A 21,155-nucleotide genomic window follows, 5' to 3' on the forward strand; every position below is an offset into this window, starting at 1 on the left:
CATAAGAAAAGACAGATAACATAAACAGGAGTCTGCAGGAGTCTGTAAACGGCACGTATATATCTGTTCTTAAAAAATAAGCAAAACTATACATTTTTATAAAAATACTCCTAGATAAATGGAACATCTATTGGGCAAGGTCACTGAAGCATGTGTTGTTCACAAAAATGTATGATCTACATGTTTTTATTTAAATCGATTTTACTTTAAAAAATGTATCTTTTCCCAAATTGTTTTGAATGCAAATCTCCAGTTAATTCCACCTTAATCGGGTAAAACGTATAGGGGCAGTGTCTGGAGTAGGGTGGGGTTTGCAGCTGAATCCTGGTGCATGAGAGACATTCAGGATTTGTTAGTGATACTGAATGATTTGTAGTTGAATGCGCGTTCACGAGACAAACCTAATCCTCTGTTAGGATATTAGAATGACAGACACTTTGGTAGTGACATGTCACGCTCCCAGGGTAAAGATTTGATCCCTTGTGTGACAGTGAAAACGTGCCACAAAGCTGCAGACATCACTGACAGGAAAAGGGAGGGAGGGTGCTAGGGGAAGCAGTGTTTGTAACAGGACACTGCCAAACTACAAACTGCCCTTTCCTTTGTCTTTTTATTGTGCACAGACCACATTGCTTTATGCTTCTTCGCTGTCATTGCTGCTGATTAGTTAAGGGGAGGGGCTACCATTTCGATGCTTTTCTTGCATAGCGGTTTTGGGCTGGGTAAAACCACTGTGGCTCCGCAGAGCGGTTTTCCTGAGATTTTTTTTTTTAGCTGCTGAAAACTGTAGTCTTTTTCTCTCCTCTCTCCCTGTAAGATTTCTCCTCCCATTTTTTTCGTCTTTCCTCCACCCTTTCTGGGTCTCCAGATGATGCCTCCCCCCTTGTGCTGCATGCAGCCCATAGCTTAGAACCTCTGCAGAGAGGGGGATACAGGGCGTATTGCCAATACAATGTATTCTATTTATTAGGGAACCCTGAACATATACACGTGTTATTGTTTTTTCCTATGGCTTTAATACGTCCAGAACACCAGATCTTCCGTTTACATTAGGATTTACTGATTTCTTGATTTTCCAACTCAGGATATATATTTTTTAGAAAATGGAGAACGAGATATTTGCTCCTCTGCTAGAAAATTTTATGTCAAGCCCCCTGGTGATCTGGGTAAGTAATTTTTGCTACCCTCACCCCATGCAAAAGGTGCTGTGCTTATTGTGAAAGGTTATATGTATATTTACACCTATTTCTTTCTTCAGATCAAGACTTTTGGTGCCTTGGTCAAAGGAAATGGAACCCAGCTAGACGAATATGTGGCTTTAGTAGATGGTGTATTCCTGAATGAAGTCATGTTTCAGATGTAAGTGAAAAATCAGATGTTTTTTAGTGCTACATACAGCTTCCATTTACATCTAGAGTTTAGTTGTATAGAATGATCTATAGGTGTGTGGGTCACTCTTATTTGAAATGATACAAAACACGTTTTATTTTGATCACGAATATGAGCCAGCATTGTGCTTTAATGTAATAGAGGGGCCTGATTAAGCAATGTGGCTAGTCATAGCCATCAGTGGTGACCGTGTGTCTTTAATGCTCAATTGACTTTGACACTCCAAAGGCTGAGGACATTAAATAGCCTTATGTTTGTTTTTCGTTTTAACCCTTTAGATGTCAGAAGTTGGACCTCTATGGAAGTCAAGTGGTTAGTTGGTGGGGTATCCATATGCTTATAGGCTAGTCCATGTATATTGTTTTTTTTATTTATTGAATTAGATTAACAAGAAAGGGAAAAAAATGCAACTGAATGGAAATGTTCAGTTATATTTAAAACAGTTTATTTAGAAAATGACCTATCTGTATAAGAATCTGACCATGTGCAGAGGAAGATAAAGTGCAGTGAACAGATAAGGAAGTAGCCTACATCCAGGGTACTCTGAAATGCTCTAAATGGGAAGCACTGGGTTCCTACATTGCACAACTATTGATCCATTTCTTTGTCTTTGTACTGTTTTTATCTGTTTTTATCTCATGGTAAAACAATAAAGAATATCTGAATCAAAATATTACATTTAAACCCAGGAAATTATTTACATCTTTTGCTTAATTGTCATCCTTATCAAGTCCTATTCATATCTGGTATTTAGCATTATCATTTTTTTTGTGTGTAGATAACTAATTGTAAATTATGATTTTTATTTAAAGATATCCTTTTGTTTTCTCTGCAAATATCAGTAGTTGGATTTTGTAACTTCCTACAAGTAGCTGTAAATAATCATATGTAGCCATTTTCATTTAAATTATATCATGATAATAGTAAAGTCGTTTAAGCAAAAGCTTATTATAAGTAAATATTGTCATTTTGATAAACTTGCAACAAATTATTAATATAGATTCAAAATGCTTTCTGGAGATCCAGGTGTGTTTTAGATTTGGTGTGCAGGATGGGCCTGCAAAGGAATTGTGTCCCTTTAAATGACATTAGTATGATATATGATGAAGCAAGAACAATAAAGTAATTTTATAGAGGAACAATTGTACACATTATTCATACAGTTTGTTGTCTATACTTAAAATGCTTTATGTATACAAATCATACTGCATAATGTCTTGTTGTAGGATGGTATGTAATAAGGTTATATAACTGGAAAGATAATCAAATAATATTGTCCTCTTAAAAGGACATATCATGCAGTGTGATTTTATTTATATATATATGAGATCACCCTGGAATGGTGTTAGCAAATACCTATAATTCTTATGTGGATTTTATATTGTGAAACTTTTAAAGATGCTGTTTAGTCTGTTTACTTTTTTTATTTTTTTGTAAAGCGTTCACTAGAGCATGCCATTTTTGCACTACTTACACTTGAATCCTATGTGTTTAACACACACAAATGTTAACACATAGGTAAAGCCCCACTTGGAAGTCCCATCGACTGACATTGATTGGCTCACCTGCAGTCCTGTGTGGCTTTTTCAGGGGTTAAATACATAGGGGTCAATTTATTAAGGTGCGGTCAGACATGATACACTGTATCATATCATGTCCGCCACACATCGATAAATGCCGACAGCATATGCTGTCGGCATTTATCATTGCACCAGCAGATTGGCGTCTTGCAGGGGATGTCAATCAACCCTTTCGTATCCGATCGTGCTGATTGCTGTCCGCCACCTTAGAGGTGGTGGACGAGTTAAGGAGCATCGGTCTTAGGACCGCTGCTTCTTAACTTCCGCTTCAGGTGGACCTGAAGCCGAGTGGGTCGGAAGCAGCATCCGCTACTTCATAAATCGACCCCATAGAGTTCCAAATGAAAGCATGCTACATTTGCTCTACAAAGTCCCTTTAAGAAGTTGTATTTGTGTCTTTTAGCATACTCACCACTTTGTGGGGCATTACTGATATTTTATAGTGCACAAGTGGCATGAATATCAGTGGTTCTACTTCACAACCAGACAAGATGTGAAACAGACTTTGGCAGATAAGAACCGTAGGCCAACAAGTCTCCCCATATGTCATATAAAGTGTAAGTTTAAAGCAACAGTCTACTTGAACATTTTTATTGTATAAACTAGAAAAGATAGATAGTCATTTTATTACCCATTCCCCAGTTTTGCATAACCAACAATGTTATATTAATACACTTTTTATCTTTGTGATTACTTTTTATCTAAGCCTCTGCAGGCTGCTCTTATCTCAGTTCTTTTGACAGACTTGCATTTAAACCAATCAGTGTTGACTCACGAATAATTCCACAGGAGTGAGAACATTATCAATGTGGCACACACAAACTAGCACTATCTTGCTGTGAAAACTGTCAAAATGCACTGAGATAAGAGGCGGACGTCAAGGGCATAGAAATTAGCATATGTGCCTAACTAGGTTTAGCTTTCAACAAATAATGCCAAGAGAGCAAAGCAAATTTGATGATAAAAGTAAATTGGAAAGTTGTTTAAAATTGCATGCCCTATTTGAATCATGAAACTTTAATTTTGACTTTAACTAGTTACCAGTTTTCTGCCATACACAACTGAGACGATCATTTACTTGCATTTACCTTTTAGGGGTACAAATCTTTCCAGATGTCTAATAGAAAGTCTGTTATGTGCTACAAGATATCTGCTTTGTGTAACTCTTCAGCTGACTGTTATTATATAGCTAAAGACCAAGCAATCTCAGCACTCATTATTTCTTATTTGAATTATGATAAAAAGTTCCTTATGGCAAAACGTAACTGTTTGATAACTTTCTGCTATGGTGTTTTTTGTTTGTATTATTTTTTTGTGTGTGTATATGAATAGGTTGTAGTTATTCTTCCATTCTAGCTTTTGCAAGTACAGTGTTAATTTATTGGGTTTTTACAAGTATGAAATACAAACTAGGGTTATCTATATGTGATTAAAAACACCCATAAATATGCAGAAACAAAGTATATTGCATAAAATGACATGAGTATGGCCTGTAGTCATATTGTTGCTTGAGTCATTAAACACTGATATGGTGGTTTCTGTGTGATATTATCTAACATTATAAACTAATACTGTTCATTTATTTAATTATCCCAAATATAACTGCTAATAATTCTGTATTGCCTAATGCAGCTATGACCAGAAGATGCTTTACCAGTTGATCTCTAATTGTGAACTAGAAGATCAAAAGACTATTACGTAAATCTTCTTCCCCTGCAGGCACTGGTGATAATATGATCTAAAGTTAATGGATATTAAACATTAAATACATGATAGCCATGCCCATGTATTCACCACAAAAACATGCAGCATAGCTTTTAAATTATATTAATTGTGCATTTATTTCTTCAATATTTATACATTTTTACTCTCTGTAAAGTAATGGTGGCTTCCATATTGTAACCAGTCAAACTGAGGTCAGTTGTAGCAGTTATAAATGAGCGTCTAGAAGATATGGGTATCTCATTTCCAGTTCTCTACGAACCCTGACCAGATTATTTCCCTGCTTTATCAAGTAAGGGCGTACTGGGGCCCCTGTCCTCTGGCAGGCAGCAATCCGCTGCTAGAATTTAATATTGCACATGAGCGCTATTTTGCGCTCACGTGCAATCCCTCCCCCTTCTCATGCACAGCCAATCACATGCGGGCAGGAGCTGTCAATCTCCCCAGTTGCACGAGACAAGGGAGATTGACATTCTCCACCTAAGATGAGGAGAAGAGGGTAGGAAGCAACTGTCTGATGACCACTGCAGGTTCTCTTGTGAGAACTTGCAGTCATAGGTAAATCGAGCCCTTGAATGCAGTTGGGGCTGTTAGAACATTTGAGCTACTAGCATTTTGGCCGGTTTGTGGTCCTTGAGGATTGGAGTTAGTTTTAAACGGATAGAAAGTCCCAAACTGAAATGCACATTGATCCGTTTCAATTTTAAATCAAAGCATTTTTGCAATATATTTCCATTAGCAAAAGGCTTCTAGTAAAATGTATTGCTGTTTTTCAGTGCCTGTGAGGGCCTGTGCACAAGTATTCAAACACTACACCTTCTCATAGAGTCAGCAGTGGTTTGTATGACATAAATGACATCTTCACAGAAACAATACACACCACCGCAATCTCTCTGAGATGAAATACTTGTGCACTGGCCCTTGCAGTTATAAGTTTTACTAGAAGCATTTTTGTTAATGAAAGTTTATTGCAAAAATGCTTCTTTTTATAATTTAAAATGGACCCATGCACATTTTCAATTTTTACATTTCTAACCCTTTAAACAGTATGAGATTGTAATATAAAATATTTAGTTATGTGCACTTTACAATATACTTTTATTATTTATTGTGTCCCCTTTTCCTGTAATTTAACAATGTTCATTTTCTAAATTCCACTGAGTCTCAAATTCAATAATGTAAAGGGGGCCTCCATATTTTAATTTAAGTTGCCCCTTATCTGTTTCCCTTGCTGAAGACCATAAGGGAATTATATAAAACGAGCAATAAAAAAAGACTGTTCAAACAAGGCTGGGTGGATAATCTAAAAGGGAATCCACACAGGTTTGCACAAACAGAGATACATAGAAAACTAGGTCAAACATTAAGGCACCCATTATTTTATAAAAATGAAGTAGTGACGCAAGGAAGAATCGGACCGGCGAGCGTCCCTAGTAGCATTTTGTCAATATATTTCCATGTGCATACGCACATATGCTGTGAGGACTCATGCACCATGACAGTGCTATTAAAGTTTAGTCTGTATTGACTTTTATTCATATATTTTATATCTTTTATTGAAAATAAATAATTTGAATCATTTTTATACACTAGACGTGCATTCAATTTATACTTAAACTTATTAAATACTTATTTGATACTTATTAAAATTTTAGGATTCAAATAAAGCATACCATTTTTAAACAACTTTCCAGTTTACTTTTATTATATAATTTGCTTCATTCTCTTGGTATCCTTTGTTGAAAAGCATACCTAGGTAGGCTGAGGGGCAGCATAATGCATTGTTGCTCAGTCAACGAAAGACAACAAGAGAATGAAGCAAATTTGATAATAGAAGTAAACTGAAACATTGTTTAATACTCTATTATCTATCTGAATGATGAAGGAACAATTTTGGGTTTAATGCTTCTTTAGGTGTGAAATCTTTTTTTTTTTTTTTTTTTTTTTTTTTTTACATTTCACATTTTATTAAATCAGTGGTTTGCAAACCTGTCCGCAAGGCTTCCCTAACAGGCCAGATTTTCAAGATATCTGAACTGGAGCACAGTTTAAATCAGCTGATTAGTAAACATTATTATCAACCTGCTCTCATCCAATGTAGTCCTGGAAATCTGGCCTGTTAGGGAGGCCTGAAAACAGGTTAGAAAACCCCTGTATTATATTTATGGGGAACACCACCACTTCCCTACATGCACAGTTTTTATCTGAAATATGAATAGATTTTGCAACCATCTCATATTGTACTTCTATGTAGAACATTATTGTCATAATTTAGTAATGATGAGAAACACATCTAGCCTAAAGCTAATGATAAAAAAGATTTTGCTTTTCTTTGCTAGTACTGGCCGAATCCTCTCTATTGTGTATATGTAGTATTTGTGCAAGCAATAGCTATGCCATACATGTCTGGCCAAACGCTTAATACTAAAGTTTGTTTTTATTGTTATGCACTGTATTGGCCATTAAAAGTTTGGATATTATATCTAAAATGTACATAGCAAATATGAGCATTTTCCAATATATTGCATAATATATACATACACAAAGCTGCTGTTTACCATGATTGTGGTTGCCATAGTAACTAGTGCATCCTTTATATTGAATGTGGTGGGATTGCCCTAGACCTAGATTTTAATATTTACAATGCTATATTAACCAAGCATCCTTATTTCAGGATTCTAATAAACTTTGATTGACACATTGGGCTTACATTTATACATGGTCTGGCACCTATGATTTCATTCAGCTTGTATGGTTATGTGCTTTCCCTAAATAAGCATACCAATACACTTATTAAAGGGAAAGAAATCTGGATTTGAAAAACCTGGGTAGAGCAACTTACCCTTGTTAAAAATCCAGCAGTGTAACTTCAGAAAACCCTAAAGGCAGCACAGCGTCAATTGCTTTAAAGGGACATAAAACACAAAATTTTTCATTCACAATTTAATAGAGCATGTGATTTTAAATAACATTCCAATTTAATTTTTATCAAATTTGCTTAATTCTTTTGGTATCCTTTGTTGAAGGAGCAGCTAGGCACTACCGGGAGCAAGCTGAACATATCTGGTGAATCAATGAAAAGAGGCATTTTTGTGCAGCCACCAATCAGCAGCTAGCTCCCAGTAATTATTGCTCCGGATGCTCCTGAGCCTACCTAGGTATCCGTTTCAACTAAGGATACCACAAGAATGAGGCAAATTAGATAATAGAATAAAATTAGAAAGTTGTTTAAAATCACGTTCTATCTGATGTATGACAGAAAAATTGAGTTTCATGTCCCTAAGTTTGCCTTTAAAAGCATATAAAGGGATATTCTAATAAAAAGCTAGTTATTCTATTTCTGTCAGCAGTTTGTTTTAATGAATTGTCGTCTTTCACTCTGTGCCCAACCAACAATTAAAAAGTGAATAGATATGATGGTGCTTCAGATAAGGATATAACGACAGCCAATCAAAAATGGCACAAGAGTAAAAAGGTTCCAATCACATTTGGTATTTTTTAGAAGGGGCTTAAAACATGGTGAAAGATCATTAATCATAAAGATGCTCTAATGGAGCTGAGCAATTTGTTTTTATTATAATCTCCCTTTAAAAACAGTTGCTGTCTAAAATCCAATTTAATAATATAGAAATATTAAGTCCCGCTAGATATCTATACTGTGTGTGTGTGAAGCATTTAAAAAATCATGGAAAAGGAAATGACCAGTCTGTCTTGTCTTAAGAAACCTTAGACAGATTAATGTATATAATAATGACAAATGCTATTATGAAACACAGGATTTGAACCATGCCTTCTGGGATTTGTATTGAAGGGACTATGACAGATGGGTATAAAATACTAGACAGTATATGAAATAATGGGCTGACTACTGTTATTTCTCAATTTGGATCAATCCTTTGCAAAACTAGAATTTTTATTTTTAATGTTTATTTTTTTTAAATAAATAAATGTGTTAAGGACAGAGTTAAATAACTGGAAGAATTGCAAGAGCATTTTTGCTACATTGTATTGCTGACTCATGAATTTTCATGATGAGATAATTATGTATCAGAATGTGCAGGAACTGTTATTTTCTATTTCAGAAGGATGACAAATAAAAAAGGCAGGAAACATTGTTCTATATATTTCACAGTGTAAACAATGCACACCTAAATATTAGAATACCTCAGTTGATTTAATACTAGTCTATATGCCTGTAGTTTTAGTGTAAACTTAGGTTCTAAGACAGAGGTCTCTGATATCAATAACTGTTTGAAAAAGGAACAAGGCATAATCCTTCATCTTATCTTGCTTTTCCCCCAGGCACTAGGAAATGCTTTCAAGGGTGGTTGGTGACTGTAGCGAACTTTTAATAAAAAAAAAAATGTTTTGGCAACCAGCTGAATGAGTAGTTTTGGGAGCTTTGTATGTAGTTTTCCGTAGCTCAAAGCAGGGCTTGTCAATCCCAGGAGCCAGGGAGCCTGTCGACCCCGAGCTTAAAGCAGTGATTGCCTTTTGAGTAACCATGTGGCCCTCTGCACTTGTTTTCACAACCCTGAGAAAAAAACAGCACTACAAATGTGTGTTTTGAGGACATCTGGTGTGGGCAAATAAGGTAGCCACAACGCAAGAGTGCACTCTGGATGGCATCCTTTAAAGGGACAGACATGCGATTTCTAAACAACTTTACAATTGACTTTGATTATCTTCTTTGTTTTTTTCTTTTTGTTGAAAACCATAAGTAGGTAGACTCAGAAGTCGCAATGCATCACTGCTGATTGATGGCTGCACAGATATGCCTCTTGTCATTGGCTCACCCAATGTGTTATTGCTGCTTCTTCAACAAAGGTTACCAAATTTGATGATAGAAGTAAATTGAGAACTTAATTAAAGGGACAGTAAAGTTATAATTAGACATAATTTAGACAGAACATACCATTTTAATCAACCAATTTACTTCTATTATTTAATTTGCTTCCTTCTTTTGTTATCCGTCACTGAAAGGTTTATCTAGAAAAGCTCAGGAGCAGCAAAGAACCTAGGTTCTAGCTGCTGATTGTCGGCTGCATATACAGTATATACCTATTGTTATTGGCTCACCAATGGGTTCAGTTAGAAACCAGTAGTGCATTGCTGCTCCTTCAAGAAATGATACAAAGAGAATGAAGCAAATTAGATAATAGAAGTAAACTGGAAAGTTGTTTAAAATTGTATGTTCTACCTAAATCATGAAAGAAAAGTTCTGGGTTTCATGTCCCTTTAAAATTGTATGCTACATCTGAAACATGAAAGAGAAAATTTGGGTTTCAACCCCCCTTTCAGATAAGGCTTCTAAAATAGTAGCTCTTATGTCTGAGTTATAGAATCACTTTAATTCTGCAAAAATGCAGACAATAAACATATAGGAAAGTCAAAATGGAAATTTGCATTTCATTTGAAATAGAAGCATGTTTGCAGTATACTTACATTGGCAACAATGCTGCTAGTAAACGTTATTACTGTTTCAGCTGTTTGTATTGCACCAGTGAACACTTAAAGGGACATAAAACCCCAAAGCTTTCTTTCATATTCAGATAACGCATAACATTTTACGATTTACTTCTATTTTAAAATTTGCTTTATTGTCTTGGTATCCTTTTTTGAAGGAACAGTGATGCCTTAATTGGAGCTAACTGAACCCATTAGGTGAGCCAATGATAAAAGGCATTTATCAGCAGCTAGTTGCCAGTAGTGCATTGCTGCTACTGAATCTACCTAGGTGTGCTTTTCTACAAAAGATACAAAGAGTAAAGTGCAAATTAGATAAGAAAAGTAACCTGGAACATTGTTATATTCTATCTGAATCATGAAAGAAAAAAACTTGGGTTTACGTCCCTTTTTAATTTGTGTCATTTCTCTGTGAAGGTGTGGTAATAAATACTGATGCACAGGCTCTTATAGCATATTTGCATATGCTGCTGAATTTTACTAGGAGGATTTTTCCTAATGGAAGTTTATTGCAAAATACTTCAATTTAAAACTGAAATGCATCCATGTATATTTTTTTGTTTTGAAAGAGTAAATTTAAACTTTCAGGATTTAGATATACCGTTCATCGTTTTATTCTTACATATTGCTTATGTTTTACTATATTAACATTGTCTGGTATATGTATAACATTGTTATAAACCACAATGCCATAGAGTTCCCAGGATATGTGCACTCTTCTGAGCCTACCTAGATAGATAGGTTTTAATACAGGAAAACAAAGTTGTAACAAAGAATAACTAGCAAGAAGTAGTACATTTTATAATAGAAGTAAATTGTGATTTATTTATTTTTTATTATACACTCTCTGAATCATGAAAGTTTAAATTAGACCTCTGTACTATTTCCCCCCCACCCCCAAAAAAAAGAAGCCCCATATGCAAACACATAATTCAAACCATTTGCATAAAAAAGTTTAAGCTAAATCTTTTGATTTTAAAGTAACAGGAAGTGCACAGCAGGTTTAGAAGACTCACAACTCTATTAGTGAATAATGACGTACCCCACAGGCATAAAAACAAAACTTTTTTTTTCTTTTCAGTACAGGAACACACACACATAAATAAAACTAATGCATATAATAATTTCCACTTTAAATGAAGCAAATAAAATGACTATAAAGTACATGAAGAGCTGAATTGTTACAGAAGAGGACAACATAGAAACACTGGCTATTATTCTTTTGATTCTCTGGAGAATGGAAAATAGCATCACACCGTGTGTTTCATCATGGGATTGTAAAATATTTATGCTCGGGCTTTATTTCATTATTGTGATGGTTTGCTGGATGTGCAACATCGACCAGAATGTTGCTATGCAGCAGAAAAACGTGCTTAGATGTCATTGTGATAGTGTGGGGGGATCTGGGTTGCAGAATTTATGGTGCTATAAATGTTTTATTAAAAAAAAGAAAACCTTTCCTAAAAAAGCGGTCTTAGCACTTTTTGTTATTTCTTCATCTTCTTTCTTTTTGTTGTTGTTGTTGTTTTTTTGTTCTTCTAGATTTAGCCTATAGTAAACCATAGCATAACATTCATGTGTTAGCACTAATAAATGACAACAATAATTTATTATAATGTTTGAGTTTGCATTATATTCCTATTAATTTTATATTAAAAAAAAACTGATCTACATTTCAGCCATTTTTATATATTTAAAGGGACATAAACCCCAATTTTTTTCTTTCCTAATTCAGACAAAACATACAATTTTTAAAAACGTTTCCAATTTACTTCTATTATCAAATTTGCTTCATTCTCATGTTATTATTTGTTGAAGAATATCTAGATAGGTAGCATGCACACGTCTGGGGCACTAAATGACAGGAAATAGTGCTGCCATCTAGTGTTCTTACTAATGTATAACATTCTTGCAGAATTGCTGCCATATAGTGCTGCAGACACGATCTTACCTTCCTGCTTTTCAACAAAGGATAACAAGAAAATGAAGAAAATGTGATAATAGTATATTGGAAAGTTGTTTAAAATTGTATGTTCAATCTTAATCATCAACAAGTAAGATCCCACACTCCGTAAAGTTAAAACATCAACATTTTATTCCAAAAGTATTAAAATTTGATATAGTGACAGCATGCCACCTAAAAAGGTGAGAGAGGAAAGCGCAGCACACGGGCAGCTATAAGATTCTTTTTAAGAAATCACTCGGATTTTTCGAGTGAATTACAGGACTTTTTGTACTAAGAGTAACCAGGTATCTACTGACCCATAATTTTTTCCAGTTTCAGGACCGTTTCTATCTCCAGAGATGTGGAACGGCATTGGGAGCAAAATTAGCCCCATCCTACGCCAACCTATTTTTAGGTTGGTGGGAATTTTTCCACCTCTTTGGAGATAGAAACCCCAACAGAGATAGTATCGTCAAGTATGGGAGATATATTGACGATCTCCTGTTTATCTTGAAGGGGGATCCAATGAAGATTGCTGGATTTGTGGATTACCTGAACTCCAACAGTATTGGCCTCAGTTTTACGTATGAATACCATCCGACCCATATAAACTATTTAGATCTCACCTTAGTGGGCACAAAAAATAACAAGGTTATAATGAAGGTATACAGAAAACCCATCAGTGGCAACAAATTGTTACATGGTGACAGCTGCCACCCAAAGCATACGACAGCAGCAGTAGCAAAAGGCGAGTTCACTCGTTTAAAAAGAAAATGCTCAGATGATGATGATTATCACCATGAAGCTGACAATTTTGAACAAAGACTTAAAGAAAGAGGGTACTCGCGTAAAATCATAAAGAAAGCCCAAAGTCAGGTAGATCTTAAACAAAGAGGGACTCTACTTAGTGGAAAAGTAAAACCAAAGAGAGAATTTAAAGGAGTAAATTTTGTTACGAACTATAGTGTACAGTTTCCCCAAATTGTGGATATAGTGAGAAAACACTTCCCAATCTTGGCTGCAGATGATAAACTCATAGAAGTAGTCAAGAAAGGTGTGAGATGCAGCTCTAGGAAATGTCTAACCTTGTGGTCATTGCTATCTCCTACAGAGTTGAAGACAGAAACAAAACCCAAAGGTACTTGGATGACCAGTAGGGGCATGTATAACTGTGGTCACAAGCAATGTAGACCGTGCAAATTTTTAGATAAAACAAAAACTTGTGTCCCACATCACAGGGGAAGTATTTGAAATAGAAACATGCATGAATTGTGATGACCTTTAGTGTGATATATATGCTCAGATGTCAAACATGTGGAGTCCAATACATTGGTCTCACCTCCCGGGATATAAAATCACAAATTTGTGAACATACTGTATATCCACAATTACAAGGGGTAAGTCGCAAACTCTACTAGTGCAACATTTTGTAGAGAATCACAATGGAGAATTCAACACACTAAAATGGTGTGCCATTGAGGAAGTGAAGGTAACCAAAAGGGGTGGGGATTTAGACAGACTTCTTGCAAAAAGGGAGATATTCTGGATGTTTAAACCATGAACAAGATATCCAGAAGGTTTAAACTCCAGGTACGATATCATAAACTATAGGGAGTATGCCCCCCTATTTATGGGAAAACAACAATAATAATTTTTTCTAGGTATATATATTAGACCAAAGCAAGTGAATTCAGTCCCCCCCGAGGAGAAAGTTGCAAAATATATGGATTTATATTCCTTATACAATGTAGGGATTATATTGTTCAAATAGAAAATAATTTTATAACGAAGATATGGATATATTGGGATACTTCAGTATTGAGAAAAGTTACAAAAAGAACAGTAATCCTGTACCTCCAATTAGGGTTTCTTCCATGTGAACTAAATAAGCAATATATAATGTTAATAGAATACAATTGAAGAGTACACACAAACTATTTTCCTATTAGGGATACACTGTAACAATAGTCAGAACATACTTCGTTTACAGACGACTAAAATATATAACATGAAACAGTTAAATCACAGATTAGTATTCCACAGGTGCTACACATGAGAGGGAGGTATGAGCGCTTGTTTTAACCTATCGGCAAGCTTTTTAAGGTTTAAAAGAACAATGAGGGTACAGACACACCAGGCTATGAATGTGGCAAACTGCCAAAAGACGTAAGCCTGTGTGCTGCGCTTTCCTCTCTCACCTTTTTAGGTGGCATGCTGTCACTTTTTCAAATTTTAATACTTTTGGAATAAAATGTTGATGTTTTACATTTACGGAGTGTGGGATCTTACTTCTTATTTACTATATAGCTGCCCGTCCGCACTGTCTTTTTCCTGCTCTAAACCAATCGGAGATGAGCTAAGCACACACACCCCCTGAACATCGTAATCAACAGCCGGGAAGGATCAGCATCAGAGCCAAGCCAAAGAGGCCTGGACAAAGGGAACCAGGATCGCATCAAAAGGTGCAAGTGTGGTAATACTCCAAGCCAGTCCCTTACTAGCAAAGACGGCAGATAGAAGGCTTGAGAACCGGCATCTGGCCCCTCAACCAATAGGAATACGCCAAGGGCACACACCTACGGAGGTGACTTCACGCATACCAGAGACACTTCGGACCAGAGAACTGAGTACAGATGAAGGAGTACAGAGGCAAGCAGGGTGACGGCAACTGAAAGGGTGAGTGGAAATACACGAATACACAACACAAGATACTGTACCACGGAAGAAGGTAAAACATATGATTGGTGCCAACCGTGTGAATATACAGATTGTGTTAGGAGATTGTGTTTAGCCCTAGCCTGAATCACCAATGAATATAAGGAAATTGCCAGCTTCATTATAATTGTACACAGCTCAAAGGTTCGTGTGGACTGGTGTTCAATATAAAGGGGAGAGTGTGTTGCATTTCTGCATTATACTATACAGGGAGTGCAGAATTATTAGGCAAGTTGTATTTTTGAGGATTAATTTTATTATTGAACAACAACCATGTTCTCAATGAACCCAAAAAACTCATTAAAAGCTGAATAGTTTTGGAAGTAGTTTTTAGTTTGTTTTTAGTTATAGCTATTTTAGGGGGATATCTGTGTGTGCAGGTGACTATTACTGTGCATAATTATTAGGCAACTTAACAAAAAACAAATATATACCCATTTCAATTATTTATTTTTACCAGTGAAACCAATATAACATCTCAACATTCACAAATATACATTTCTGACATTCAAAAACAAATCAGTGACCAATATAGCCACCTTTCTTTGCAAGGACACTCAAAAGCCTGCCATCCATGGATTCTGTCAGTGTTTTGATCTGTTCACCATCAACATTGCGTGCAGCAGCAACCACAGCCTCCCAGACACTGTTCAGAGAGGTGTACTGTTTTCCCTCCTTGTAAATCTCACATTTGATGATGGACCACAGGTTCTCAATGGGGTTCAGATCAGGTGAACAAGGAGGCCATGTCATTAGATTTTCTTCTTTTATACCCTTTCTTGCCAGCCACGCTGTGGAGTACTTGGACGCGTGTGATGGAGCATTGTCCTGCATGAAAATCATGTTTTTCTTGAAGGATGCAGACTTCTTCCTGTACCACTGCTTGAAGAAGGTGTCTTCCAGAAACTGGCAGTAGGACTGGGAGTTGAGCTTGACTCCATCCTCAACCCGAAAAGGCCCCACAAGCTCATCTTTGATGATACCAGCCCAAACCAGTACTCCACCTCCACCTTGCTGGCGTCTGAGTCAGACTGGAGCTCTCTGCCCTTTACCAATCCAGCCACGGGCCCATCCATCTGGCCCATCAAGACTCACTCTCATTTCATCAGTCCATAAAACCTTAGAAAAATCAGTCTTGAGATATTTCTTGGCCCAGTCTTGACGTTTCAGCTTGTGTGTCTTGTTCAGTGGTGGTCGTCTTTCAGCCTTTCTTACCTTGGCCATGTCTCTGAGTATTGCACACCTTGTGCTTTTGGGCACTCCAGTGATGTTGCAGCTCTGAAATATGGCCAAACTGGTGGCAAGCGGCATCTTGGCAGCTGCACGCTTGACTTTTCTCAGTTCATGGGCAGTTATTTTGCGCCTTGGTTTTTCCCCACGCTTCTTGCGACCCTGTTGACTATTTTGAATGAAACGCTTGATTGTTCAATGATCACGCTTCAGAAGCTTTGCAATTTTAAGAGTGCTGCATCCCTCTGCAAGATATCTCACTATTTTTGACTTTTCTGAGCCTGTCAAGTCCTTCTTTTGACCCATTTTGCCAAAGGAAAGGAAGTTGCCTAATAATTATGCACACCTGATATAGGGTGTTGATGTCATTAGACCACACCCCTTCTCATTACAGAGATGCACATCACCTAATATGCTTAATTGGTAGTAGGCTTTCGAGCCTATACAGCTTGGAGTAAGACAACATGCATAAAGAGGATGATGTGGTCAAAATACTAATTTGCCTAATAATTCTGCACTCCCTGTATATGCGTTAAGCTCATTATTGATGGACTGTGTTAAATATCAAGATTATTCAATATACAAAAAGAAGTCCCACTATAACCATCCATATTTTTTGGACTACTATCTTAATCATAACAGAAAAGTTTTGGGTTTTAGATCCCTTTAAATGAAATGCATGTTTGTATACAACTAATGCAGAACAAACCTCCACTAACATGAAATCCAAAAAGCAGTTTAGTAGTCTGATTTTAATTTTGGCAGAGACAGAGGTTTATGGGGAGTTCTCCTCTCCCATGCACACTTTTTTAAATTAAGGAGAATGCAGATCAGATTTGTTTTGTCACTAAAGAGTTGTGACACACAGATTACAGACAATCTGATACAGAGTTAAAAAACACAAGTGTCAGATTTGTCAAGAAGCATTTTGAAATATATTTTCTGTAACAAAAATACTTCTGGTGAAGTTATACAACATTCACATCAAGACATTCCAAGCATATGTGAATATGGGATGCCCTGGCATGCCTCTTATGTGCATATAGCAGAGGAGTCGCATTCATGAGGACATTTATCAGAATATACACTACAGAAAACATGCTTTAAAGTAAGAATGCTTTCAAAAATACAAATGTTAATAGTTTACTTTATTTTTTTTATCAATTAACAAAATGCAGTGAGTGAACAGAAGAAAAATCTAAATCATATCAATATTTAACTCACTTTGCATTTTGTTAATTGATAAAAAAAGAAAATATATAAAGTACTATTTCTAATTTTGAATGCATTCTTCCTATAGATCATTTTTTTCACACCAGCCTAAAACTTTTGCACAGTACTTTATATTTCATAAATATGTAATTTTACATTAATATTAAGAATTACACCTTAGACACTCCAGAGACATCTTATTATTCTATGAATTTAAAAGGACATTTTTCTTTCATGATTCATATAGAGCATTCAATTTTAATCAACCTTCCAATTTACTTCTATTATCAATTTTGCTTCTTTCTGTTAGTATCTTTTATAGAAGTCTGGAGCAGTGCAATACTGGGAGTTAGCTGAACACATAGATAAGCCAATCACAAAAGGCATATATGAGCAGCCACCAATCAGCAGCTAGCTCCTGAGCCTACCTAGGTACCCTTTTCAACAAAAGATACCAAGAAAATGAAGCAAATTAGAGAATATAAGTAAATTGGAGAATTGATTAGAATTGTGTTCTCTGTCTGAATCATGAAAGGAGATTTAAGGGTTTCATGTCCTTTTTTAATATTTGTGTAAATGCAATGAGTGAGCGTAATAAATTACAAGTAGATATGGCATTCAGCAGTTTCGTTGACTGCTGAATGCGGAAGAAGGCAGCCCCTTGTGGCTTTCGGGAAAACACCCATAGGTCTAGATTACAAGTGCCGCTGTAAAATGCATTTTCAGGATTTTTGAAAACTTCGTTAGATTTAAGTTTTTTGCAAAAATCCTAACTTAGATTATCTCTTGCGTGTGCATGTATTCCCCCATAGAAATCAATTAAGTAAAAAACACCCGACTCTCGCACAAACAACATAGCATATTCCGATTCCCCATATAAGTCAATAGAGAAAAAAAAGCAGTGCAAACAACATAGCATATTCCTATTCCCCATATAAGTCAATAGAGAAAAAAATTGTTGAAGAAAAAAAAAAGCAGTGCAAACAACATAGCATATTCACATTAGCAAATGTGAAATATTTACAGTAAATACATAGATAAAATCTTTATTAAATATGAATATTGCAGTATAAGTAAAGTTAGAGGCAGATAAGTCAGTCTTAGCATTAAGTTTTATGAATACTGTAAGTAACCTATGTTTAAACCTGACAAATTGTCCAACAGTAACATTGATTTTAGCCTTAGGCCTCTATTTATCATAGTCTGGCGGACCTGATCCGACAGTGTGGATCAGGTCCGCCAGACCTCGCTGAATACGGCGAGCAATACGCTCGCCGTATTCAGCATTGCACCAGCAGCTCACAAGAGCTGCTGGTGCAACGTCGCCCCCTGCAGACTCGCGGCCAATGGGCCGCCAGCAGGGAGGTGTCAATCAACCCGATCGTACTCGATCGGGTTGATTTCCGGCGATGTCTGTCGGCCTGCTCAGAGCAGGCGGACAGGTTATGGAGCAGCGGTCTTTGTGACCGCTGCTTTATAACTGCTGTTTCTGGCGAGCCTGCAGGCTCGCCAGAAACACGGGGCATCAAGCTCCATTCGGAGCTTGATAGATAAGCCCCTTAATCTGCTCCTGCATACTTTTGGAGGTTTCTGGGGGGTTCTACTTGTTGTTGTACAGAAATAGTTTCACAGCAAGTCTATAAATTGAATAGAATTAATGTAATTTGCAGAATAATCAGATTGGTAAGAAGATTGGTTTCTGCTGTGGGTGATACGCTGAGTCAGTTCTTGGTATGGCACTTATTGTTCCTTATAGCGCCGTATTTTATTCTGCCATAAACACAGTATTATTAGTTCTGTATGTCATCCAGACAAAAATACATGGTGTTTGTCTTCTCCAAAGCAATTATATGATTAACCCCTTGTTTGCCATATCATTTAACCAAGAGGTGTTGTGTGCAATAGGCGATAGAAGCCTAAAATTATTATTATTTTTTATTATTATTATGACCATTCACAAACAAACATTTTTCCTTTTAAAAAAAATAAATAAAAAATCAAAGAAAGCAGTTGGGAATAGGTTACTGATCAGCTGATATGCTAAATGCTTCTTGCAGTTACACATATAGTGTAGTATCCTGTTATTCATTATAGCCTGCAATTAATAAATCTAAATATTTAATACCCAACAAATAGATGATTAATAAGCTAATATTAACAATTAATACTATAATAAACCTGTATGTTTCCCTCCCCTGCAACACAACTATGACCATGCAGCAGACTAAATCATTAGGTGGATTTATTTGGAGACCTTGAATACAGAAATCTAATTTGTATGCAAGTTATTTCCCATGGGTGTTATCAGGCTCTTTGTTACTTTAGCACTATTAAGATGTAATCATTTTAAGAGTGTAAATTGCTGTTCTACCTTATCCGTATATAATAATGTTTAAATATAAAGCCAGCTCTTGTCTGCTGTCCTTTGAAACAAGCCAGGAGTAATGCCAAGTATGCCAGGTATTTTCCTTGAAGGTAGAGAGAGGTTATCTGTAAGTGCTTGGGGATGTTGGATTCTGGCTCCCAGACCATATTAAGGAGGTGGATTTTTTTTTCTTGTGAGCTGATGCTAGAATGGGCATATTGTGTCCCCTATTTTGCAGGCAGGACTCGTTCTTCAATTTTTCTGAAAGGATCGCTTTTGACTAAAAAGTATCAAAGAATTGACAGTGTATCCGTAATGCACTAAGGATCAATTTAGAAATGTTGAAAACAGTGATTTTTTTTTTATTTTTTTTTTTCTTCATACAACTGATTGCTTTCTTTCAAGTATCAGGATTTATGCAGAAATAAAATAAACCAATACATGTATTTTTTTTTTTTAGTAATTTTCATAGCTAATTGCTTATATACTAGGCTTCAACATGCAAAAAAAAAAACATTTTCTTTCTTTTTTATGAGAGAGAACTAAATACCAATATTCTAGTAGAAAACTAGTGGCACTGTGCACATTGATACCAAGATGGATAACAATAAACGCACACTGCTCTAGGACCATTAAAGTCATTTTAAGGTATGCTTAATATGTATAAGTAATTAAAGGGACACAAAAAGTGCATTTACAGTTGCACTATTGCTTGTGTAGTATAACTGTTTAATCCCTGCAAATGGTTTAAAGAACTAATTCTGAAGCTCCAGGCCAGCAATGCATTACTGGGATCTAAATGAACAACGCTGATGAGCCAAAAGATAAGAAAGTGTGGGTGTGTAGCCACAAATCCTTAGGCCTAGATTTGGAGTTTGGCGGTAGCCGTGAAAACCAGCGTTAGAGGCTCCTAACGCTGGTTTTAGGCTACCGCCGGTATTTGGAGTCACTCAAAATAGGGTCTAACGCTCACTTTTCAGCCGCGACTTTTCCATACCGCAGATCCCCTTACGTCAATTGCGTATCCTATCTTTTCAATGGGATTTTTCTAACTCCGGTATTTAGAATCGTTTCTGAAGTGAGCGTTAGACATCTAACGACAAAAAACCAGCCGCAGGAAAAAAGTCAGTAGTTAAGAGCTTTCTGGGCTAACGCCGGTTTATAAAGCTCTTAACTACTGTACTCTAAAGTACACTAACACCCATAAACTACCTATGTACCCCTAAACCGAGGTCCCCCCACATCGCCGATACTCGAATAAAATTTTTTAACCCCTAATCTGCCGACCGCCACCTACGTTATCCTTATGTACCCCTAATCTGCTCCTCCTAACACCGCCGACCCCTGTATTATATTTATGAACCCCTAATCTGCCCCCCTCAACGTCGCCTCCACCTGCCTACACTTATTAACCCCTAATCTGCAGAGCAGACCTGAGCGCTACTATAATAAAGTTATTAACCCCTAATCCGCATCACTAACCCTATAATAAATAGTATTAACCCCTAATCTGCCCTCCCTAACATCGCCG

General features: G+C 36.4%; 1 protein-coding gene across 1 annotated transcript in view; it reads left to right on the top strand.

Annotated features, from left to right (window-relative positions):
• The first annotated feature begins 637 nt into the window (after window positions 1–637).
• CCDC88A (coiled-coil domain containing 88A) overlaps window positions 638–21,155 on the top strand; it is a 424,707-nt gene continuing 404,189 nt past the window's right edge. The window contains exons 1-2 of the mRNA XM_053712191.1: window positions 638–1,166; window positions 1,259–1,359. Coding sequence (XP_053568166.1) covers window positions 1,104–1,166; window positions 1,259–1,359 — 164 coding nt within the window. The 5' untranslated portion in view covers window positions 638–1,103. The remainder of the gene's footprint in view (window positions 1,167–1,258; window positions 1,360–21,155) is intronic.

This window comes from Bombina bombina, chromosome 4 (assembly GCF_027579735.1).
Source record: "Bombina bombina isolate aBomBom1 chromosome 4, aBomBom1.pri, whole genome shotgun sequence".
NCBI lineage: Eukaryota > Metazoa > Chordata > Amphibia > Anura > Bombinatoridae > Bombina > Bombina bombina.